This window comes from Schistosoma haematobium, chromosome ZW (assembly GCF_000699445.3).
Source record: "Schistosoma haematobium chromosome ZW, whole genome shotgun sequence".
Taxonomy (NCBI): Eukaryota; Metazoa; Platyhelminthes; class Trematoda; order Strigeidida; family Schistosomatidae; genus Schistosoma; species Schistosoma haematobium.
In genome coordinates this window covers 12,449,170-12,475,081 of record NC_067195.1, presented here as the reverse complement: position 1 = coordinate 12,475,081, position 25,912 = coordinate 12,449,170, and the positions used below count along the sequence as shown (strand labels likewise).

The 25,912-nt window shown below is 32.3% G+C and overlaps 1 protein-coding gene across 1 annotated transcript in view; it reads left to right on the top strand.

Moving 5' to 3' along the window:
- TRPC7 (Short transient receptor putative channel 7) overlaps nucleotides 1–25,912 on the top strand; it is a 158,665-nt gene that overhangs the window by 47,379 nt on the left and 85,374 nt on the right. The window contains exon 2 of the mRNA XM_051210426.1: nucleotides 16,247–16,349. Within this exon, the coding sequence (XP_051070417.1) occupies nucleotides 16,247–16,349 (103 nt within the window). The remainder of the gene's footprint in view (nucleotides 1–16,246; nucleotides 16,350–25,912) is intronic.

The window sequence follows — 25,912 nt, the reverse complement described above, 5'->3', positions numbered from 1 at the left end:
AAATAAAAGTAAAGTGGGCATTCAGTGAAAACATCTTCACCGCTTACTGGTTATTTAAATCAACATAAACGTAATTCTATACAACTTAGTTTTTACGTATATTTTCTAAGATTTTCGTTAAATATTTCCAGATTAGTGACATGAAATCAATTTATGATAAACTTTCTTACAATCTTGTATTTTTTCTGAACACAGTTGAATGCAAATTAAATGATTGATCTGAATATACAATTATCCGACACGGGCAAAAATGCTTCTGCCGGAAATCTATGTGTAATGTAAAGTTAGTAGATATTGAAAAAAGTAAATTTTGATAATATTTAAAGTTGACTGTTAAGTTCATGACAATGAAATGAACTGAAAACATTTAGACAAAGAACATAAGTTCACATTTTAACATGCAAATAGCTAAAGTTATCACTGATACAGGAGTAGCGAAAGCGTATTCTTTGATAATGAAACACGTGAATGTGTTAACTATTGAATCATTCAAGTCATAATGGATCATTTGTACAATTTTAGAAAATGTAGAACAGGATGTTGGCTTAGCGATTTGAACAGTAATCTTTCACCTGTAGTTTCAAAACTTCTTAGATCTGATCATCACTGGAGTCGTAAGGGTAAAGCATCGAGAAGTTCTACTTAATAATGAAGCAGTTGTTCATTGTTAACTAGTTTACAATGGTTGTGCAAATAATGTTATATCTTGCTGTAAATTATAAAATAATATTAATTTTGAAACGGAACAAAATACCGTAGTTTCCCAATACTCAATTGGTATACACTCATGATCTTATGAAGTACGGAACATACGTTTTCCTGATCTCGGAGCTTTCACTAGATCTCTTTTTCATTTGAAAATGGTTTTTAAACTGAATTCAGCGTCTGATTAATATTATTTTAAAATACAATTGATTTTATACAATACTAATTTTTTTATAAAAATTGATCTTAACAGTATTAAGATAAAAAAATGTACACTGTATCAATTGCCTTACAACATTCTATACTGATGATGATAGATTGTAAAAATATATGTTAACTAATATTTATTTCTAATTTTTTCTTATGATTACACTGTAAAAAATCAGCACCTGTTCTACTTATGGAAAAAAGTGTTTCTATGAAAAACTACGCTCTATGATATTCATGTTATTTCTTTTAAATAAAAACTGTTTTCCGGCCAAGAAAAAATTCGCATTCAATCTTGTAAAATATACATCTTTGTACATGATAATAACAAGCGAATCTAGTAGCATAGAAATACATCGTTGATTTAAATGTCTTCTGCGTATTTGGTTTTTCATATTGATTGTCTTGGTTTTGTTTTATCTAATTATTGGAGACCCGAGTAAGTATTATCACGGCACTATTTCACTTCTTTTGAAGAAAATCAACTGATTTCATGATAAATAAAAATATATACATATATATTTAGTACTTGTACCTTGAATAATTCAGTTGCACCATCATAGACTATGTAACTGGTGTCATGAGTTCTAATCTCAAAGGGTGAGTCAGTTTTCTCAGTATTATAGGTACAACTAGCACGATGTCTAGTTTTAGAGTTTTCTATCAATCTCATCCAATAACTACAATACATGTATACGTCAATACTGAATGTTGTAATATAATGTGTATGTAAAGCTTTTAATCAAATAAATGTGGAATTATTTATTGTATCAGATTAAGGGTTTTTGTGCAGATTATAGTAATTTAATAGTTGAATTCATTATTCGATTAAAGCTAGGCCACCATTAAAAATCCGGAAGCACTGGACAGCCGTTTCGTCCCAGTACGGGACTCCTCAGAAGTGCGTATTCACGACTACACCCAAGGGATTCGAATACAGGAACTTCGGTCTCACGCGCAACGCCTAACCTCTAGACCACTGAGCCGACATCCAACAGTATTACTGTATAACTTCAACCAATCCAAGATGCGCACTGCTGAGTAGTCCCATACCAGGACCAATTGGCCATCCAGTTCTTTCAGGTTTTCCATGGCGATCCAGTTTTAATCTAGGCGTAACTTCTAGTGATTTCTACGTTCTAACGTATTATAGTTTGTCAGTTTTCCGTTGAAATGTTTTGATAATCAAAAACCATGATTTTTTCCAGGTCATTCGAGAAGTTAACTTCCTCTCTACAAAGTGTTACGAATGTTGCAATTACTTTTTAAAAAAATTTACGATAATAATTGAACTATCTGATATAATTTAATTTTACAATTGTAATACATATGAAGAGACGATGAAAGCAATAAGTAGCTCTGTTGTTTCAAAACAAAATTAGACGAACTCATTTCATTCAGTTCCTCTTTACATGTGTAAGTTCTTTCTCGAACGTTACTATGACGAAAATAATCCATGACAGTTAAAACAATAGAGTATTACATACATTCTGTTCTAATAAACTTTTTTACTGTTCAAATTACAAAACGTCACAGGCCAGAAGTATTCATAACTGATAGAATATAAAATCAGTGTAAAATATTTAAAAATCTTAGACATTTATACAATGTCAATGGTTGAGATCATGTGCCAATTAAAGCTAGACCAGCATGGAAAACCTAGAAGCACTGGAAGGCCATTTCGTCCTATCGCGGGACTCCTGAAGAGTGCACACCCACGACCCCGCTCAGGGGATTCTAATCCAGAATCTTCGGTCTCGTGCACCAACGTTTAACCTCTAGACCACTGAGCTGGCATTCAGAGGTGTTAATGTCTAACTTTAACCAATCCACGAGTTCTAGTGAGGATCAGTGATCAACTGTATATCATAAAAATGTAATAATACATATCTGAGAAGGGAAAATTGACAAACAAACTTTTCATTGTGTACACTAAAAGAAAGAATTCCATTGAATTTCATCTTATAAATTGACATTTTAACATTATACAGTATGACTACTGGATGATTTGGTATAACTAAGAGTTTTCTATTCACTGTTTCCATGTCTAAAATGTGTAAGATATGAGTAATATTTTGGCGTTATGTTAGGTATTGATCTACGTTTCTGTTTGACTTTAATGCTTAATAGTGTAATTTCTAATTCCAAATTAATTCAAGTTACCAAAATGTTCATTGTAAATACTTAAGGTAATTTTTATTAAATAATATTTAGTACTAATTCACATAATTCACTAACAGAGTAAAATGAATACATTTATAGTTACTGAACCCATTATACAACAATAGCAATATGCACTCTACTGTCAGTTTTCACAGATCTGGTATTCGGTATATTTAGCGAGAATGCTATCAGACCAGCTGAATGATTGCTACTAACAAGTGATAGCTAGCAAGAAGCTTTTCCTCAGAGATGCTGCTCAACAACGACACAAACCTCACTAAATACACGAAGCTTCAAATTCAAAGTCTACAGGAACTCATCAATTTATGCCTAACAACATACTTTCAATTCAACAACAAAATCTACGAGCAAACGAAAGGGACGCCAATGGGATCACCAATATCAGGATTGATCGCAGAGGCAGTGATGCAAAAACTAGAAGCCGCTATATTACTAGTGATCAAACCAAAAATTTGGATTCGCTATGTAGACGACACCTTCGTCATCGTCAAAAAGAATGAACTAGAAAACACTTACAACCTGATCAACAACTTCTTCGATGACATCAAGTTCACCATGGAACAGGAGTCAAACAACCAACTAGCATTCTTGGATATATTGATCACTAGAACCGACACAGGAAAACTGGAAACACAAGTATATAGGAAACCGACCCATACGAATCAAATTCTCAACTACAATAGCAACAACCCCTGAGCTCACAAAATCAACTGCGTACACAATTTGTTCAAGAGGGCGAGGACACACTGCAGCACACTGGCAGCACGAAGAAATGAAGAGAAATACCTAAAGGATGTATTTCAGAAGAACGGCTACCCCATCAACTTCATCAAAAAATACCAACCGCACGCAGCATTAGAACTCAAGTCAAGCACAAAAATCAACAAAAGGATCACCCTATCATATATACAAGGAATATCAGAAACCGCGACGAGACTGCTGAAAACCTTCGGAATAGGTGTGGCACACAAACCGACAAAATCACTACAATCAATCTTGTGCAAACCAAAAGATGAAATAACAAAGGAAAACAAATCAAACATCATCTACAAAATAAATTGTGCCAACTGCAAAAAACACTACGTCGGACAAAGCGGACGCCCTCTTCACCTTCGCCTACATGAACATCAATTAGCAGTCAAACGGCATGATATCTCTTCACTTATATCAATACACGTGGACAACTGCGGACACTCATTCGATTGGAAAAATGTGGAAATCTTAGACAGAGGAAACTACAAAAACACCAGAGAATTTTTAGAAGCCTGGCACTCAGGTCAATCAGCAATCAACAAGCATATTGAAATCAATCCAATTTATCAAGCAATCAGAAAAATCATGCACAAACATAAGAACAAAAATCAAAACAATGGGAGACACAACCAAAACAAAGAAGTAAACAACGACAAATTTAAGGTCAATAAGAACCAATCAACGTCGAGGTGCACAGAACAAGCTTTGAGACACATATGGAGAAATTCAAACACCTCACTTCTATCTGAAGTTTGTGCTGATGATGTCGTTCAGAAGAACGATGAAAGCTCCATGGCCAAACCATCCAGCTCAGAGAACAAAACTCCACCAAAAACTTTTCCTCAGAGTTTACTGGTAATTGCCTCTGGTCACTTAGTAATCAAACTAATTAAGAGAACCCGTCTGTTAGCACCAATAAGTACATTACACGGTTCATCACTCTGTGATCACCCAGTGTACTTTATGAATAATTATCAGTTAGGGAGAATTAAAACTAGTACGTTTTTATGACTAAATAAGCAAAATGAAAACTTTTACGCACTGTGATTTTTTTAAATAAATAACGTTGAAATAGACTGTTCACGAGAGAGATTCTTTAGGAAACATAGTGTAGATATTTTTTTATTAAAATACGTCAATAAACAGTTTAACAAAAATCCGCCTTTGAGTAAATAGAAGATAATGTTTTATGAAATCACACATGAATAATATCACTGACTGAATCTGGACCAAACGTAGGGGAAATAACTGATATAACATCATAAAGTCGGCATTAGTGGAAGTAAAGTATATGTTTCTTGAAGAGTAACAACAGGAGAAAATGATAATTTTAATTTTGAACGTTTCCCTAGAGAAGGTTGGAATAATACCCTGGTGAAACGCTGGAAGTATTTGAATCACAATTACTGAGATTATTCAAATATAGTTTTTTTAAAATATTAGTTTGAAATTTCTGTTTTCATATTATCAAATAAGAACATTTATATTATTGGAGTCGACTTTACATTACACATCGCAACCAACTTACGATATATATAGTAATTCAATGTGATTTACATATCTTAATAAATAAATAATTTACTAAATAAAAATCCACTCTTGTGACATATCGAATTTGTAAATCAGTAAAATCTCCAGATAATCAGTTGCATTTTGCTCGCACAGTGAACAAAAAACACTATTCATGAGCCTAATAAAACATTTTTGGTCATCTTATCCCGTTAGTATCATATTTTCATTTATAATTTATTTTTACTTTCTATCCAACATATCAATCTGATAATCACATCTACTATATTGCCATGCCTGACCCCTCTCAAAAGATTTTATAAATGACAAGTTAGTTACTTTCACTGTTCAGTAGTGGAATTTCAATACTCTGTACATATGTCGTTATATTCGGTTGCATCTATATATATATATGATTTTGATTACCCAGGATTACCTACCGCATTACAAAATTACTTATACAAATATATAACTTTCTAGTTTTATTATTGTATTCTTTGAGTATTTTACCAATGACAAAATTAACGTGAATTAATTATTTTTTTGAGCAATACATTTATTTGATCCTATGTGGTCTGTTAAGAAGGTTGTCTGTATTCAGGAATGTTAATGTTTCTCATTAAACGATATCAACCGTGTAAATCATTTGGAAAAATCTGGTAAAAGGTGAACAGTAGATGAATGTTTTGTTCATGTTTCATGATCGTTAATGCCAAGGTAACCCAGTAATATAAAAGAAGTCTAATATACAGAACAGTTAATATTATATGGTTTACTCACTTTTCATTATATTCCAATTATCTGGACCTCTTAACCTGTATTGCTTGTTTTCATTTGTGAATCGCCACATCAATATTGATTTATCATGAAAATAAACTTAGATTTATTTTTCCTATGTTTTTGAAACATCAATTTGATGTTCAGCATCGATTATTACGTTTACAATTACATTAATATTAGATATACAATGGTATATAAATGTAACGAAACGTGAATTGTGTAGGTCTTGGTATAAAACCTTATTAAACTGGCTGACTGGAGAGAGTTGTTCGTCAAAAAAACATGTGAAGCAGACTATACTCGAAATTCAATAGCTTCTGTTCAATAAGCTATACAAGAGCTTTACTTGGAACGATATTTATCCGTGTATGTTTCGAAGGTAGAATTGAGGACAAATTAGTTGCTTGTATGATAATGGTTATTTGTAAAAATTTACAAATAAATACGGAGCAATTAAAACGAGGAAAATAAAATATGCTATGACGGAAAATTCCTATCTTCCTACAGCGTAGCTTTACAGAAGATGGAGTAACTTAGAATAGAGTTATTTTAATCTAAAGACAATAATGGAATAAACATATCCAGCGGTCAAAGTGGTCTCTTTTTACCAAACGAAATGTTCATTGTGGCAGTCTAATGTCGACAAAGTCTTGCGTAATGTAACTTTCGAATGTGCATAACAGTTTACATCTACTTGACAAACCGTAGAATTGAAAGGAGGGTTAATGTCCGTTACTGCGAAAGTATTCTATAAAATATGGAGATGCAACAGACAGAAATGTCTCAATGGTGCGAATGCTCGTCGTTTGCCTGATAGTGGACATGATGCTAATATCTCAAAACCCTTCAACGTAACCAATAAACTAGGAACATCAAATCGATTAAATTTACTAAAAGTAAAGAACGTGATAGTTTGTAAAATTTTAACTCTGTTTTCAAAAAACCAAAAAAATACATTTATTTTATCAATAAACGAAATATGCAGCCAATACATAATCATGAGCGAAGAGAAATTTAGATTCTCTAAATTTATTTGAAATGCATTACTATTTAAAATAACTTCGTGATTAAATTAGAAATTAGAATCACTGAAATTAGACTGTCTTTTATCAATTGTAACAAACTCAACATCATAATTGAATGACTATAATTTTGATGACTAATTAGGTGTGGACTATTGAGATGTCTCAGTTTAAATCTCGGCAGCTACCCGAAGTCCTTTGGGTCTCGAAGATCTATAATTAAATTTTATGTAAGTTTGAGATATCCGACATTTTATCTGGACCCTTTAATTCAGGCTTTTATTTTTCCAAATTTTAATAAACGTAGCTCCACAGTTCGAAATCAACATATGATAGAGGAATAAGAAAATCAATACGTATGTGATAACTAGAAACGCACTTTGAAAAATGTTTCCCTTTTTATTGATTAAAGCAACAGCCTTCAAAATACCCTTTCCGATACAAGAGTTCATTTACCACTTTGGTTGCCCTAAGATAAAATCTCAGGCCGTAAATCTGGATGATGCAGATTCAAATATGGCTTATCCAGCGTTAAATTTCCGAACGTTACCATTTATTTTTTTGCCGAAGTGTATTATTATTAATAAAGATTTGTATTTTCTAGTTGTTAATTTTAAGGGTCTAAGTTCTCTCATTTTCGGCGATTAAGGCTCCTTAAGTACATAAAGATATAACTGGATAATGGGTTAGAAGTAGGGCAAAACGTATCCCTAATATACAAACAACACTCAAAACAGTTTCACTTAGTTACGTTTCAATATTTCGAAAATTTCAGTTTTATTTCTTTAGATATCAAAGCATTCTATACAAAAAGCCCAAAAGGAAAGAAAATTTACCAAAAAACGTTTTTGATCACCACCAATTTTTTTCTTGTTGACTCGTATCTATTATTTTTTTATTGCCAGTTTTTTTTGTTATCTTTTTACAATCTATCGTTATATATTTCTTTTCTTCTCTTATGTAGTGATAATCTCTTTAGGAATATTTTTTATTTTATTCATTGAAGTTGATACATTCAATTACTGAAGTAGAAATAATCGGTGAAACAAACTTTGCATCTCTCATGCTTGTGCACATAACTATGCATGTATACAAGTATGAGATTATACGGTAAAATTAATTTAAAGACTAAGACTGCCATATCTAATTGTCATTATCGGTGATAGTGATTATTTCGTATGTTTAAATCCTGTCCATAAGAATAATCGCAACTGAATCATTCCGTGGTCAGAAATTCATTCAAGCAACACATTATCCACTTAAAATAATCATTTTAAAGAGAACTAATGAATAAATAAATAACACTGAATTGAGATCATATTCGATAAGATTAATCATTTGAATTCCAACACGGTATACAGCACTTGTTTTCTTTTCATCTTTAATTTGCCTTTACAAATATATGAATAAAAGTTTATTGAAATTTTTATAGTCCTACTTGTTTATTATTTTACTAAACATAATTTTTTGTTAGGTAGAAAAAGGTATGATAGAACTTTGAGTGATAGAAGGTGATTGATAAAGAGTTGTTTGTATATTAGATAATATTTTCCTACAGTTGGTACCATTAGGTTGGAAAAAGCCGACAATCTCTATCTACCAGGTGTTTTATAATTGAGCTATTTGGGTTATGACTAATCTCCTGTAGGAGTTAATCAATGTCCTGTTCGGAGCCCATAGTGTTGATTAAGATTCCAGCCATCCAGATGAAATTTTCAACACCAAACCTTCTAGTTAATACGATATGCCTGGTTTAATTACATTAGTTATCGTCAGGTTGGAATTAAAAATTAAACACATACTACTTAAAAAGGTTGTGTTTCTTCAATTCAGCCGTAGTGTGGCAAAAACTGACTATATTTTTACGCTTACTAGCAGTACATTTACGTTTATATACATATATGTATATAAAAGCATAGGTATAATAGAACAATTGAATGCAATTACCTACCATCCGACACAAAGTTGTTGTACATCACAGTTGAAAAAAAATCGTATTGATCCCCAAATTTGATGGTATATTATGTGGATAGTTTATAAATACTTTTTAGGATTGCCGTATGCATATTTTGTAATGCCTGTTCTGCCTTAAATGTCCCCAAAATCCTACGATTTGTTAACATAAAGAGAGCAAGAACGAAGAATAATATGAATTCATTTTATTTCGTGAGCTTCTCATTTGGATTCATTTAAACTTGCTCACAGTATGAACCACATAAATATTGCTGGTAAGTTTATGGTTTCCTTTGATGTGACATCACTGTTTACAAAAATACGACTTCTTGAAACCATAATTTGCCAGCATTCTGACATCCTATCTCTACCGGCATCAGAATTCAAATGACTGTTAATCATATGTACAAAAAATGTTCAGTTCCAGTTCAGAAATATCATATACCGACAAACCAATGGTGTAGCAATGGGAAATCCGTTAGATCCTGTCCTAGCAGATATTTTTATGGCTCATCTTGAAATAACCAAGCTCAAAGGAGCGATTGATGAAATGATATATTATTCGAGGTATGTTGACTGTACCTTCATCGTATGTAATAACTTTTCAACGAAGCCCATCCAAATATCCAGTTCACTATGGAATAGCAACAAGTAACGAAACGAGTGTTTTAGGTTCTAATGTCAGTCACAATCCATCAGTTTTACATAACGTGTAAAGAGTAGTTATATCGAGATAATACACTAAGGTATATATACCAACCGCGACTTCTCAAAATTTAATGCCTAAAACAAAGAGACGATGTCAGCTCTTTTTATGAATGAGACTTACTTACTTACTTACTTACTTACTTACTTACTTACTTACTTACTTACTTACTTACTTACTTACTTACTTACTTACTTACTTACTTAAGCATGTTACCCTGAATGAAGCGTAGGCCGCCGACTAGCATTCACCAACCCAATGTAGTTCTATCCAATTGTTGTTCATTCTTCTCATGTCTGTCTCCGTTCTTCGGCGTAATGTGTTCTTTGGTCTTCCCCTTCTCCTTTGGCCTTGAGGATTTTAAGTGAGGGCTTGCTTTGTGACGCAGTTGAGTCCTTTCTCAATGTGTGTCCTATCCACTTCCGGTGTTTCTTCCTGACTTCATCCTCCTCTGGAATCTGGTTTGTTTTCTCCCACAGTAGGTTGTTGTTGTTAGTGTCTGGCCAACGGATCCGACATATTTTGCGTAGACAACTATTGGTAAACACATTTATCATCTGGATAATGGCTTTCGTAGTTCTTCAAGTTTCCATTCCATACAGTGGAACCGTCATGCCATTTGCATTGAAAATTCTGACTTTGGTGTTGTTTGACAGTTGTTCTGAATTCCAGATGTTCTTCACTTGTAGATACGCTGCTCTTGTATTGCCGATCCACGCCTTCACATCTGCATCAGATCCACCGTGCTTGTCAATGACTCTGTCCAGATATGTAAAGGCTTTTAGATCCCCCAAAGCTTTTCCGTCAAGTGTGATGGGGCATGTTGTGTCGTATCAGAGAATCTTGCTTTTCATTTTGTGTATGTTGAGACCTACTGCTGCTACACTAGTCGTCTTCTCTTGCATTTTTGTTGCCTGTGAGATAGAAGAGCTTTGTCATTTGCGAAGTCTACATCGTCCAGATGCATTCTAGCTGTCTACTGTATCACATGCCCTCCCAAGATATTGACGTTTTCATGATCCAGTCGATCATTTGGAAAAAGAGAAAGGGTGAGAGTAAGCAACCTTGCCTGACGCCGGTTTTTACTTCGAACGACTCAGTGAGCTGTCCTCCATGTACGATTTTGCAGTTTAATCTATCATAGGAATTCCGTATGATATTGACTATCTTCTGAGGCACACCGTAGTATCGAAGGAGCTTCTGTAGTTTTGTCCTGTCCACGCTATCAAATACTTTCTCGCAGTTGATGTAGAGTGGTGAATTTCATTCAATTGCTTGTTTCAAAATGATCCGTAAGGCTGCTATTTGGTCTGTACACGATCTATCCTTACGGAATCCTGCCTGTTGGTCTCGAAGTTGGGCGTCTACAGAGTCCATCATTCTGTTTAATGACACCCTGTTTAGGACTTTTCTTGGTTTTGCGAGAAGAGTGATGCCTCTGTAGTTCTCACACTTGCTGAGATCGCCCTTCTTTGGTATTTTGACCAGAAGTCATTCTTTTCAGTCTATTGGTGCTTGTTCTTCATCCCAAATCTTGCTAAAGAGAATGATCCGTATCTTTGCATTAATTGCTACATCTGCTTTCAGTGCCTCTGCTGGAATGTTGTCTGATCTCAGCTCTTTGCTGCTCTTGATTTTTATGATTTACGATAATTTCCAGCTCGCTTCTCTGTTGTATCATGCAACTGTCTCATGTTTCAGTCTCTTGCAGCTTTTTCCGCCGCCATCGCTAGACCTTCCACGTATTTACGTTTGTCGGCTCTGATCCTCCTCTTTGCTTGCTTGTTTGCTTCAGTGTATTCAGATTGTGACTTCACTTTCTCTGCTCTTGTTTGTCTGTTGTTAATTGCTGTCTTCTTGTTCTTTCTATCTTGAATCTTGTGCACGGTTTCCATGGAGATCTATTCTTCATAATGAAGCTTCTTGTGGCCTAGAACCTCATGCCATTTTGAAGTGATTGCCTCCTTGATCCCTTTCTAGTTCTTCATCATGGTAGTTCCCTGTACATTGAGTAGATGGTGAAAGGCCTGTAAACTATTGCTGAGGGCTATTCTGAACCCCTTGGGTCTGTCAGTATCCCGAAGAAAGTTCGTATTAAACTTTTGTGATGTCCTCTCCGTTGTCCAGTACTTCTTGAGCTTCAGTTTCATCTTGGCGACCAGTAGATGGTGAACTGAGGTTATATCAGCTCGTCTCTTGAATCTGACGTCTCACATTGTCCTCCTGAACTTTTTGTTGATGCAGATATAGTTGATTTGGTTCTGTGTAGTGTGATCCGGTGAAGTCCATGTGGTTTTGTGTTTGCGTTTATGTGGGAGTATAGTGCCGCCTATGACCAGTTTATTGAAGGCACATAGGTTTGCAAATCTCTCACCATTATCGTTCCTTTCACCTAGTTCATGTCGTCCCATGATGTCTTCATATCCGGTTTTGTCCATTCCAACCTTAGCATTTAGGTCGTCCATTAAAATGTTCAAGTTCTTTGTTGAACATTTCTCAATGGTTGACTGCAGCCTGCAGTAGAATTTATCTTTAACGTCTTCATTGTAGTCGTTGGTAAGCGCGTAGCATTGGATAACATTCATTGTAATGCCCTCCCTTTTTTGTTTTGAAAGAGGCTTTGATGATCCTGTGTCCATAAGAATCCCATCCTATAAGTGCATTTTCTGCTGGTTTGGATAGCATCAATGCCACTCCTTGTATATGTGGAGCATTTTCTTCCTCATGGCCGGAGTATGACAGCAGCCCTCTTGAAGCTAGTAGTTGTTGCCAACTTGAGTCTAATGTGTTTCACTGATTTCAAGCACCTTCAGGTTGTATCTTTTCATTCCTGCAGCAACTTGGATGATTCTCCAGGTCTCCCACATTGTACGAGCATTCCGTGTACCTAAATTATTGATCGCTTTGGTTGTCAGAAGGAGCATCAGCATCGTGACTTCCGAAGGAACTCGACTTTCAACATGAAACATTACAACTCTTCTAAATGAAGACCTTTCAACTGCCAAGGCAGAGTTTTTTAGCTAGTTCATTTCCTACGGGATGGGGTCACTAACCTCATACCCAACCCTCCTCCTTCATCCAGGCTTGGGACCGGTAGTAGCCACAAAGAGGCTCCAGGTGGAGTTTTAAGAATGATACAAATCACTTTATCTATTTGAATTTATAGTAGAATATTTTTAAAAGCGTAAAATATTTTCGTAGAGATAAACGTACTTGGATTTGTTTGGAAACTTAAATTAACATGAATCATATTTCTCCATGTTTCTTGAAGTTACAATTATAAGAATACTGAGAATCACACAAACTAGAAACTCTTCATCAATAAACTATTTACCATTTATAATACAAAATAGACAAAAATCGACAATCATTTTCTTGTTATGAGTTGGGTTTAAAATTTCATTTATTGAAAGATGCGTAAGTCAAGAGAATACGATTTTTATTAGAAAATGAATTAAAATTAATAATGATTTTAGAAAATTTGTTGATTATGCTTTTAATTAATTTTATAATGAAGAGAATATTTGTAAATGTTCATATATTCCTTTGTTCAATTATCAAGACATGGAAGTCAGTGAACCAGAAGTATGCACCTTCAACTATCGACTTGTTACGTGTAATAATCTAGTAGATTGGCAGAAAATAATGTCAAAATAAATTCTAGTGTGTTTAATGAAAAGGAGAATTATATGAAATTCCTTGTTAAATCTTAAAAAATCTGTTATCGAGAGAATAGTTGGATTATTGTTTAAATAACATTTTACAATAATCAAATAGAATGTTTAAAAAAATGTATTAATCAGTTTGTTCCCGTTTGATCCATCTAGTTGAATATTATTGTTTAGTCTATTTTGTATTTTAGTCCTATTTCAAGTTGAATGTTTTAAATCTTTTGGAACAGTTGTCTATACTCTATTTTCAAGATTATAATTATTTCATACTCTTAGGAAATGTATCATATTATTGATCTTAAAACGTTTAGCAGTCATTTATAAAATTAAGGATGCTTTGCGAAGTTATTTAAACCTGTAATTTTCCCAGAGATCAAACGTATCATGCTTATAATCAACTGCAGATTTTTTATACAATTGCCAAAACCATATATATATATCCATTCAACGTTAACTAATTAGATCTAGTCACTATTTATTCTGTTGGAGACATATATTAATTATTAATATCTGTTAACTTTAATTATCTGGAAAATTTACGAGTCATATAAATACTTCTGTGGCGTTGAAGTATGCTAGCTTGATTGTGAACACTTCTCATTATTCTATGAATCATCACCTCCACTGTCTAACATAAGATGGTGTATTGTATTTATTCCTAAACTACTAAGTCGATCTGTTATAATAATCTTCTCTGTCACTAATCACCTGTTTCTAACCTTTGCTCGCCTCTTTAAATTTGTCTACCGTATGGTTTGATATATCAAATCATATCTAACGAATCGATTACCGATTGATGAGATGTATCAGGAAATGCTCCAACGTAATACAAATTTCAGTGACTCAGCATTTTCAACATTATCTAGACTAAATAAGGTCACTCATTTTTCTGAGTATAACATTTTGTGAGAATATAGTCTTTAATCTATGTTCGTATATACATTAAGGGGATAAATATTCACATTTCCTAAGGCATTGATTCTCGCAGCCAATTCATTTCATTTTATAAATAATAGTGGATTTACATTCCTACGCCTTTACGCTGTTCATCCTCCAGTTTATGATTCATGTCTAAGTCACTTTCCTCAATCTCTTAGGTACAGAGAAAGAATTAATATCATCATACTGGAAAAGAAGTACATTACTATTACTGTTTTATCCAACGCAAGTGAATAAACAATTTACTCATCTTTACTGTTACAAATTTCGTTTACAACAGAATTGTTCAAACAGAATTTAGTCAACAAAATTAACTAATACCGGTGCAATAAATAAATAATTCAGCACTGAATTCTTCCAATGATATTTGCTCACATAAATCACCTATTTGCCAATAGTATCTTTACTGTAGGTAAAAAGGGTGTAAAATAAGCATGATTAAATTCCTTTCTCTTCCTATCTCTCTCTTTCTCATGGAAATTATGTACTATGTAAATGTAATAAAAACTTCTACTTAAATTTATAATTCATTCCTTAGTAAATAGTTCAATAATCATTGAACATCTATCCATAACTTTGGTTAATAGTTTAGTTAATAATTCTGTAGTCAATTTGAACTTTACAGAGTAGGAGATATTATTAGCCATTACACGCATTTATCAGTTATATGTAAGTTTACACATTCATTCCTCACATATTTTGTTTTACTAATTATTAAATTATTCAATAGTTCAAAGAAATTAAAGCGCTAACTTTTAATGTAGATGACCTTTATTGAAGTAACTATAATGAATATATCAATGCATAATTAATTTTTTATGGTTGAACTTAAACATGACTACTGCCATAAATTAGTAGTATATAAAATGTTCAATAATAAAGTTATGATTTTATAGCTCATGTACTTAAAAAATATGAGATTAAAGAAACATTATATTCATCTGACTCGATATTATGATGGGAAAAATGGGAAGATATGTATGTGAAATTTAGATCAATAAATAAACTTATACATTCCTGAGATATTCAATTGGAAAGTATGTAACCCTACCTTAATTTAGTATGATGATAATCAACAACTGATTTAAATTTCATTTTGTCAATAATCATTCTGCCACAGAATTATGGCACATCAACAGATCGTCGCACAAACGCACAAGACTTAATGAAGTACTTTTTTAGGGACTTGGGTTATTTGCTAAGTTTTGTTTTTAATACGTGTTCACCTATATTTCAAGAATCATCATAAATTGAAGAGCATAGGATACTATGTCGTCTTGCTTTTGAAACGTCAAGTAGTTCGTTTGGCTTGTATTATACACTGAGTAAAACTCATCATCTCTCCCCAAGTCATGTAATGTCGATGATACCTTGGGAAAAACAAGCCAAAAATCAGTAAATTTCATTTCTAAATTCAGACAATTTCAGATACCTTCTGTTCATAGTACCACGTCATATCCTAAAGGAACTGGATCTCACTAAACCGGCCTACTTTATACACACAGATTCATAACATCACTGACCTTCAAGATTCTATATAATTCCCTCATACTGAAAATTATCTATAACTCATTGGCGAGTAATTTCCAGAAAGTAACGCAGAAATCCTAGTGAGAATCTGTGACTGGTGAAATTCAAAATCAAAACCCAACCACTTAACAAACGTGACAACTGTTTCTTGGTTTTCAATACATACTGTTAGACCAAAAACACAATTCAGTTCACTTGCTTGATATATATATATATATGTATATAAATTTATAACTTGTCTACCGTTTCTTATATTCCTTTTTTTCTTTTCTATTATTCATCGACAGTTTCTATCAAGGTTATCAATTGAGTATGAGTGATTTGAAAAAAGCTACAACCGCTTCCAAGCAAACAGCAGGTTGCTTATTTACAAATTTTGAAGATGTTAGGGTAAGTCAACTTTAATTCTTAAATTCATTTTTGTTTAAAGTAAAACAGAATAAACATTCTGATTTCATGAAAGTTAATATTAATTTCAATTAGTTTACACCTGATTTTGTACATTATTGCTATGCGAAAGGTTCAGTCTTGCTTTATCTTGTTTTGCATATTATGTACAATTACAATTGATTGGTCATTGAGTATTGTTAAACAGCTTGAAACCTAGGTCCAGGATACCCTGTTGACTACTTCCAACCACCACTTTAATGTACATCTGTTTGATTAAAACAATATATATTGGAAATGACTCCAGTATAACTACTACTACTTACTGTGTCTCTATGTAGGTACTTGATGCTTATAAGACAAAACGACAATCATAATTCGGATAGTGTTTTTTTAAAAATAGAAATCATTGAAAAAAATAATAACTGGTTATTAGATCAGTGATGATTATAAGGTAGCAAAACATAAATCGTGAGTGTTTTCAGCATAATCTCTGTTGTTTGTAAAGTTGGATGATGTTTAGAAGTGGAATCCAGAAAGCTCATTTTATTCTATTTGACACTTGTTACCTGGATGTGTCTGGACTTTAGTGTGATGTTCACACCAAGAATTGAACTCACTAGTTTTCATATCAAACTTTTAGCGTATTATTCACTGAGCTACTAAGTCTAGGTAGCACCTGCCTTGTGCAAAAAGGATGAATCGCATTTACGATACTTTAAATATATATAACAATATTGAGACGATTCATTTGCAACGAGCATATGACAAAAGAAACTGATCAGTTGCAGTCTTTAACATATCGAGCAGAATAAACAAACAATTACATACTGAATATGTTGGTTCGATATTAAAAGAGTGGAGTGGTTGTGTCTGTTGAACATGAAATTTATTCGCGTAGTCAACGGAGAGTAAGTAAATGTGACTAATATGAACAGCTCACCAAATAGGTTTCCGGAAAATTATAGCTCCTTTACGTGTACTGAGTACTTAGCCAACCATATATGGCTATTGGTTATATATCTCTCCTATTAACTCGGTAAACACATTGAATTAAATATTGGTCACAAAAGAATTATCCCCAACCGTTGTTTGTTAAGAATGGCTTCATAGAACATCTATTTCAATAGAAAGTTGTCTTTGTGACAGATGTCAAACCATAACAAAATGTTTATAAGGGAACAACTCTATCTTGCCCCTTTTTTCAGTCTGAATCATTGAGTTAAGAAAAAAATTTATTATCTATTCATTATATTCAAAATGTTAACATTCTCACTCAGCTAGTTCTCTAGTGTAAACCACTTCATCAGTCACATAAATCACAGATTCTTACTAGAAAATGGAGGAGTTTATCATGAACCTGTTAAGTCAGTAAAGCAAGTGATTATTCATAAGTATTATAACGTAAAAGTTTTGAAATACTGTAAAGTTCTAAACAATGATGAAATCAATGTTTTCATGTACTATTGTAAGTTTGTAATGGAAATTGCCTTTTAAATGTATTAAACAGTACATAAATTCATTAATTTATCGACAACCTTAAATATTATTTAGACGTTGATAATAATAGTACAACATTTTCTATATATTGTCTACAAATAATAAAAAAACGATATCAAATGCCCGACTATCCAAACTTGAAATGTATGAAGTTCATCTGATTCTCCTTTTATTAATAATTTCTCTATAATATCTCAAGGTTACATTTGCAATTCTATATCTTGAATATGTTACTTTAATGCATTCTTTTATCAAGTTCCCTAAGAATTACATGAAATATTGTATACTATTAGCCTTCGTTTTTTAAATTGTTGACATTTTCCAAATTTATTTATCATTAGATATATATACTTCATTCAAATTACAACTTGATTTCAGATACATACTAAGCAAACAAGATTATTGAAAGTTTAAATCATTGGCGCATTACCATAGAAGTGTACTTACATATACAATAAGTTTTTACTCTAAAACTAAAAGTATCTTCATTGTTTTGTTTGTTTGATTGTGTTTCCTAACAAATTCTCATTTTATTTCTGTTGGATCATCAATTATTTTTTTATTTAATTTGTTAACTTTTTGCGTTTTTTTCTTTTTCTACTTAAAACAAAATCAATTCGATTAGTAATTTAACGAAATAATTCAAATCATAACAATTAGCGGTTCATAAATAGACATTGTTAAATTCAGTACCTTACATTAAGTAAAGTAATTAAGAATTATTTAGTCTCTATTTCTTTTTTCTTCAACTAAGAACAGAGATTGAAGGTAACGAATTTGTATGGAGATTACATTTCTTTATTTTAAATTTAATTTACTAAATGACTATCATTTTTAACTTTGAAATATACCCATATATAACTCTACCTATGTGCATATGTGTAGTTAGAAAATAGTTGTGTTTTGTAATTCTAGTTGCACACAACACTTATTTTGACGATTATACATGCTGACCATATGTTGAATGTTAGACCATTATCAAATACTTTTGTACGTTTTCAGTATAAAACAGAAGTATTTATGTGGATAATAATAATAACACTATTTATTTTGGTACAAGATAATTAATTCTGTAAGTGAAAATTCGATTCCAGTAAAAAAATGTTTACGGAAAATCAAAATCAAATCACAAATTGAACGGGGATCAGTGAAGTTCAACTATGTTGGATGAAAGATAGTTATCTACTGCAGGTAATGGACTAGGGTTGAACGATATTGCATGTTGGTTGGAGTTTTACATTAACACCACTGTATCGTGGCTCAGGGGTACAAAGGTTCAACATTCGCGCATAAGACTGGACGATTTCTGTTCGATCCCCGGATTTAAGGTTGTGAGTGTGCACTCCTTGTTCAGTGAGGAAGAATAATTCAAACTCGATATCATTTCATCAACTATAGGAATAGTACTGATATTATTCTTGAATTCAGTACAGCTTTTGATTTATTAATTAAAATATGGATTGTTATTTATCCATCATTTAGGTTCTTAAATTTATGAAAAAATTCCTAAATTTTAAAAACAAGATCGATTCAGAGATGATTTTCGTCACGAAATGAACTCAGCTGGAAAAAATTCAAATATTTTGTATTATTCTACTTGATTTAACAAGTTATATGACAAAAACGAAGCATTAGATTGTAAAGATGTATCCCTATCATCAGGTAACAATCCCTCAGTGTCGTAGTTATCACACGGAGTTAAAAAGCTAACATCATCATAATGTATCCTTAGATTTTACTATATGGATATGTTTGTTTTTACTTACGATAGCTGACTGAGAATATATACGATTGTTTTATATGTGTTTAAGTAAGTCTTGCATGCATCAATTGAGAGATTGAATACATTTTCGTAAATTTCTATAGCATCTCTCTCTCAATGGTCAATATGTCTTCACTAACCAGCATCTTTCAGTTCAGTCAGTGAATTCTTAACACAAGAGCATAATTTTCACTGATAATTTTTTTCTTAGTATTAATTTTCACACAATTTGCTTTTCTCATCCTGCAATTTGTGATGCGCTACAGTGGCGTGTTCGTATAAGAAATATGTCAATAGCATTAAGTGACAGAAATGTAATTTACAGTGAAAATTGCACTCATATATATAATACTGACGCATTATATAAGGATAAAAATGCCCGACAATACCGACGTTACACTTTTATCGCACATTGAGGACAGAATGGTTATCCTCATACATCAGTAGAAATACCTCCCAAGTAGAGTGTAATTAAAATCTTGAAAAATTATTTTACTTGACATATATTATGCACGTTTAATTAACGGAGTTTCAACAAGGTTCCTAAACCTTAAGTGTAAAAACAGATGTGAGTTGTGAAGAATTTAAAAACATCCAGAAATAATGATTGATAAAAGTAATGATTATTTTGCAAAATGCAGTCGATTTCCATAAGTCAACTCCTATTCTTTAAATTTTACAATTCCAGTTACAAATTTGTAAATATTAGTTAACAAAAACAATTAGTGTGAACATTAATTTAGTCTATGAAAGATTCATTGTGATTAAACGATAGATTGTCAATAGCTTAATTAGAATATATATATATATTTGAGTTAAATTATAATTTGAACACATCTAAAACAGAAATATGCAACTACTGATCTCTTTGAGAATTACAAATCTAACAAGTGAATTCACGAGTCAATTGAAGGAAGACCACCATAGAAAACCTGAAAGCACTGGATGTCCGTTTCGTCCAAGTATGGGACTCTTCAGCAGTGTGCATCCCGCACTCACGACTCAAATACAAAACCCACGGTCTCATGCGCGAACGCTTAACCTCTAGAGCACTGAGATGGCTTCCAGGTTTTGCATGTAGGTTGAACCGACTCATGAATTCAACTATTAAATTACTACAACCTCCACAAAACTTTTTTCCTGATAATAACCACAAATCTATTTATTTATTAGAAATACAGATTAGATAAGTAGCTTGTATTTTTGATCGTGATCAGTTGTTGAATTGAGGATTATTGCTTTTTCTATTTAAATATCTCATTTGAAGTTGTTCCCACCGAAACCATAAAGATACATTCATCACCTCAAAACAGACCGTTATTCATTAACATCGTGAGTGACGATGTCTTCTACATGTATAATGAGTACAATTTCCATGTTTCTTAAATAAAATGTGATTGAAGATGTGTGATCATCAAGACTACTTTAAACTTTGTTGCATCTCAAATCATTCCTGAAGCATGATTTGATGTATTTGGTTCAAATCACAAATTTTAACTGATATAAGCGTTAGCGCGTGAAACCGGATGTCAAAGGTTTGATTCTCGCATGAAGTGCCATGGATGATCGCCTCTGAGGAGTTCCATGCTAGGCCGAAACGGCTGTCTAGTGCTTCCGGGTTGTTAATGGTGACCTAACATTGATTGGTTAACGACTGCAATGACAAAAATTATCTTCAATAAGCATCCAAATTTATACATCACATCTCTTGCATTCGACTTGTAGAATCTATTTTATTTCTTTTCTTATAGAATGTCACCGCATAAAACTATATGCCTTCCTCATTAATTAACTTGAAGAAGTGTGCATGTCTCAGAGTAATTGAAATGCTGAATGTAATGAACATTTGTTTTGTCATAAGCTGTAACACCATTTCTCTCTCTCACCATATATATATATTATACATGAGTTTTTTAACGGGATTGGGGGCAGTGTGTCCAAACAGTGGTAGATTTATTCCATCAATTTTACATGAACGCACGCTTATATTGTTTCGAATTAGACAACAATTTGTTCCCAAACGTATGATGATGATTCGTAGATTTGTGTAAAATGATAATAAAATTATCTAATTACATCAATTATAAATATGATTGTTAAATGTAGGTATATGTTATTGTTATAAAGATGTAAGATTTTGATCCAATCATCAAGTAACAGCTGTTTAGAAATTAGTTTTTCGAAACAATTTAAAGATCATAACAACGGAATCCACATTTTGTTGATTGAATCCGATTCTTACCTTAAAATATTGGTATGAGGAATTAGATCTTTTCGTAAAGTAACTTAGAAACATTCATATGGTTTAGTAAAGGTCATACACATTAGTGGCTGTTTGGTCTCAGTAGCTTAATGAATAATGGATTGTGCATTTCAAGGAAAATGTACTGGGTTCAAATCCCATAGTGAACATAATATTTCGGTTTCAGGTTTATCCAACTGATGAGTCCTAGACAAGGTGAAACTGGGGTACCTGATTCCATTCCCATCCATATACCGACTATTTTATTCATATAGTTGTTGATTATATAATCCCTAGTTTACGTAATAAAGCATAACAAAGTTTTCATACAATTTAAACAAATTTAACTTTGGTACTGATTGAAGTAAATAGTATATACTTTTATTTTTAAAGAACTTCTTAATCCATATGTTTTATATTAGACTTTTCGGTGCTCTATATATCTTTACGATGTCAATTAAGTGAAATTTTTAGACTGTTTTTCTTTTTAAGGGGAATCACTTCCAAATAAAGATGTCTGTGTTCGTTTCGCTGAAATCAACCACATTTTAAGTATCTAAAATAGTTCTTCTAGCAACTACAACGTGGAAAACAGATTATAACCCGATTCTCACTCCTTTAGATTTGTGTCAGTTTTAACTTCGATGGACCTCGAATAGTACTGTCTGATATGTAAAAATGAAAATAAATCAATGCTTGTATTCGTTTGGACAAAGTGTTACTCATCAGATAGTTTGAATGCATCTCTTTAATTTCAAAGTAAATGCTCTGAACCATTCTCTATGTTTGGTCAATAAATAAATCAGGATTAAACACTTCAGCTGAATTTCGCCTTAGACATTCAAACACGTTTACTAGGTTTTTTCTAAATCGAGATACTATTGATACACTCATTAGAGCAGTTCGCTAAACCTAATTCAAGATTTTATAGTAATTTCTTAGAGGGATAATATTACCTGTTTAATTTTGTTCATTCTGTAAGACCGATCCACTACTCTAAAGGAAATAAATTACCCTGTTCCACCTCATAAGCATTTCTTTTAATAACAATAACACTTACTGATGACATTTTGATTATCTTTTGAGGTTATACAACAACTAAGTACAAATTGACTTTCTGACTGTGAAATAGGTTACTATCAAAATCTCAAAGTTTTTTATACAAGTCCCATCAATAGTTAAATGATTTCGGATTAAAATTGCCAGATTACTAGCAGCTCCAATTAAAAAATCTACTATTGATTGAAGAATAATTGTAAAGAAAAGTTAAAGTGTTACAAAATCACATATCTCAAAATTAATAATCCTCTATATTCTCTTAATGTCAACTAGAACTATCAATATGTTAGACATAGATGAGTGTTAGAATTGAGTCCTCGTGTGTATGGTGTTCGTAATAACCCACAAAATTAAACAATGAACAATTTTTTTCAATAAAATTATGTACAATTTCATTGATAATAACCAAGAAATTAAGATTTTTCACTTAAATATTATTTATTTTTCATAAATGAAACCATTTTTATTCACTCGTGATGAGGATGATGATGATGATGATAGTGAGAGTGATGTAACTTGTAGAAATAATCAAATATAAGAGTTGCACGCAATCTTAACCTGAACAACTGACAAATTTATCAAAAATTAACACTTAATCAATTCTGTAATTATAGATGTATTGCAATAAATATACATCTGTTCACTTAATTTCATAGTATTGTTCATTGATATGTTTAATAGATCTCTGATATTACTTACCAGCACATAGTAACATAACTGGAATTTCCGATTGTGTATGGATATATCACAGTCTCAAGTAAGCAATATTCCTGAGACATAATACGTCATATAAGTTCAACAGAGGTGATTAATTGTATTCAGATACATAAAAAATCAACAATATCAGTAGACAATGATGATGTAAAAACAACTAAACTTACCTGGTAAATATAAAAAAGAATTTATTATCATTAGTAAAAATTAACAGCAGCAACAATGGGAAATAGAATTACTTATTTGTAAAATTACCATGAGTGGTGTAGTATTTCTTCTAATTAAATAATTTAATTATGATGATAATTTTCCCTGTAAAAAGTTTGTTTCTATAGTTTTCTATCAAATTAATCAGTTAATTAGTTAATCTTGATTTGTTTTCTGAATAATAGTGTTGGTTAAACATTTGACATGGGAATGAACGAAGTTTACTAATGTCCATGATGTTACTAATTCAGATAAAACATTATTTATTTTAGCTGTCTGGCACAATTCCCAACAATAAATAATTGTTTTATCTCTTTCATTTTGATCATGAATCGATGAATGTTGGACTACTATTGAAAACCTGTAAGCATTGGACGGCCATTTCGTTCTATTATGGGACCACACAGCAATGCGCACCCAACTCCATATTGATAATTACAACGTACTCAGTAGTGACTAGCTTCGCAAGGGAATCCTCGGAGTTCTAGTGAGAAGCTGTAACCAGTGGACCTAATGTATTTCGGGTAGAAACAGATATCTACCTTAAACAATGAGTGAATGGTTGCGCAGGATTATGGATCGATTGAAGTTCTATGTTAACACTGTTGAATGCCGGCTCAGCAGTGTAGAGGTTAAGCGTTTGCGCGCGAGACTGCGGGTCCTGGGTTTGAGTCCCGCGAGCAGGATCACGGATCCGCGATGCTGAGAAGTCCCACACTAGGACGAAACGGCCATCCAGGTTTTCCATGCTGGTCTACCTTCAATCGATTCATAATCTCAATCAAATGAGTAAATTATTCTTTCCTGATAGGATTTTTGTTAAGTATAATCAAAATGAGTTTTTACGAATCATTTTTTAAGCGTGTAACTTATTTATGTAATCCTTCACGCGTAGAGATTATACGTAACAATATTCCTAAACTGTGTAGTCGAATTCGTTCTATCAGACCTTTTATAAGCGAATATAGTTAAAATTTAGAAGTATTCAATGCTTTTAAGTACAAAATAATATCTATAGGCCTATTAATAAATTAAGTAGACGAATGATAATATTAAAACTGTTGATAAACACGAAAATGAAAATAATCCCGATGTATGATCACGTTGCCTAACTTTTGTGCTATCGTAGAATGAAAAAACACAGCTTTTCAGAGATATTTTATCCTACTTTTTAAAGATTCTTCAGTTGTTTATAGGTTTTGAAATGAAATTACCTTAAACTATATTTAATCGTCCAAGTGTGAGATATAGAACGCCTGTTTTGTTCTGTCAGACTCATCAACTGGATACATGTGGACGCCAGTGTTGATTTTCATACAGGGACGCCAACTCAGTATCTACTGCTTCAAAAGCCAAACAAACTATCCACTGAGCTACTGAGTCCAGATAACTACTCATTTTTCCAGTGAGTATGACATTTATATCATTAGTAGAAGGAGTGTGGGTATGCGGAAACAACTCATACAAGACTAACTTATGCTGACAGAAGCTGACCAAAATTCAGTCAGTAATATTAACAGATGGAATAACTCAAACCTCTTTCAACAATGACATATATTACATTTTGTTTCGATCAACCATCTATACCTAGTTATTTGTAGATATCAAGTTAACATAGCTAACCATAATTATTTAAAAATAATACATCGTTAGTACTGACTTTCTGTGTTATTACGCTTTAAAAATGATTGATAAATAACTATAATAGTATGCTTTTAAGGTAATATACATTTCACTAAAAAAGTAGTTGCCAAGTTCTTAAGCTTATTAGATAGATATTTTTGTTCAACAATGTTTAAATCAATTATCCTAATTACCAAGTAATATAAATTTCCGATTCAGTGGTAACATAATAAAAAGTCAAAAGTATTTAACGGATTAAGATTACATAAGTAGTAACTATGATTTAACTGGGTTTTTTTCAACAAAATGAAACTCCGGATGTTAGTCAACATTTTTCATTGAATAATAAATGAGATAATATGTTATAATTTATAAGTGAATTGTCATATACAAGAACTTGCTCGAATATGTAACTACCTCTGATGAATTCAGTTAAACAGAAATCAATATCATGTCTCT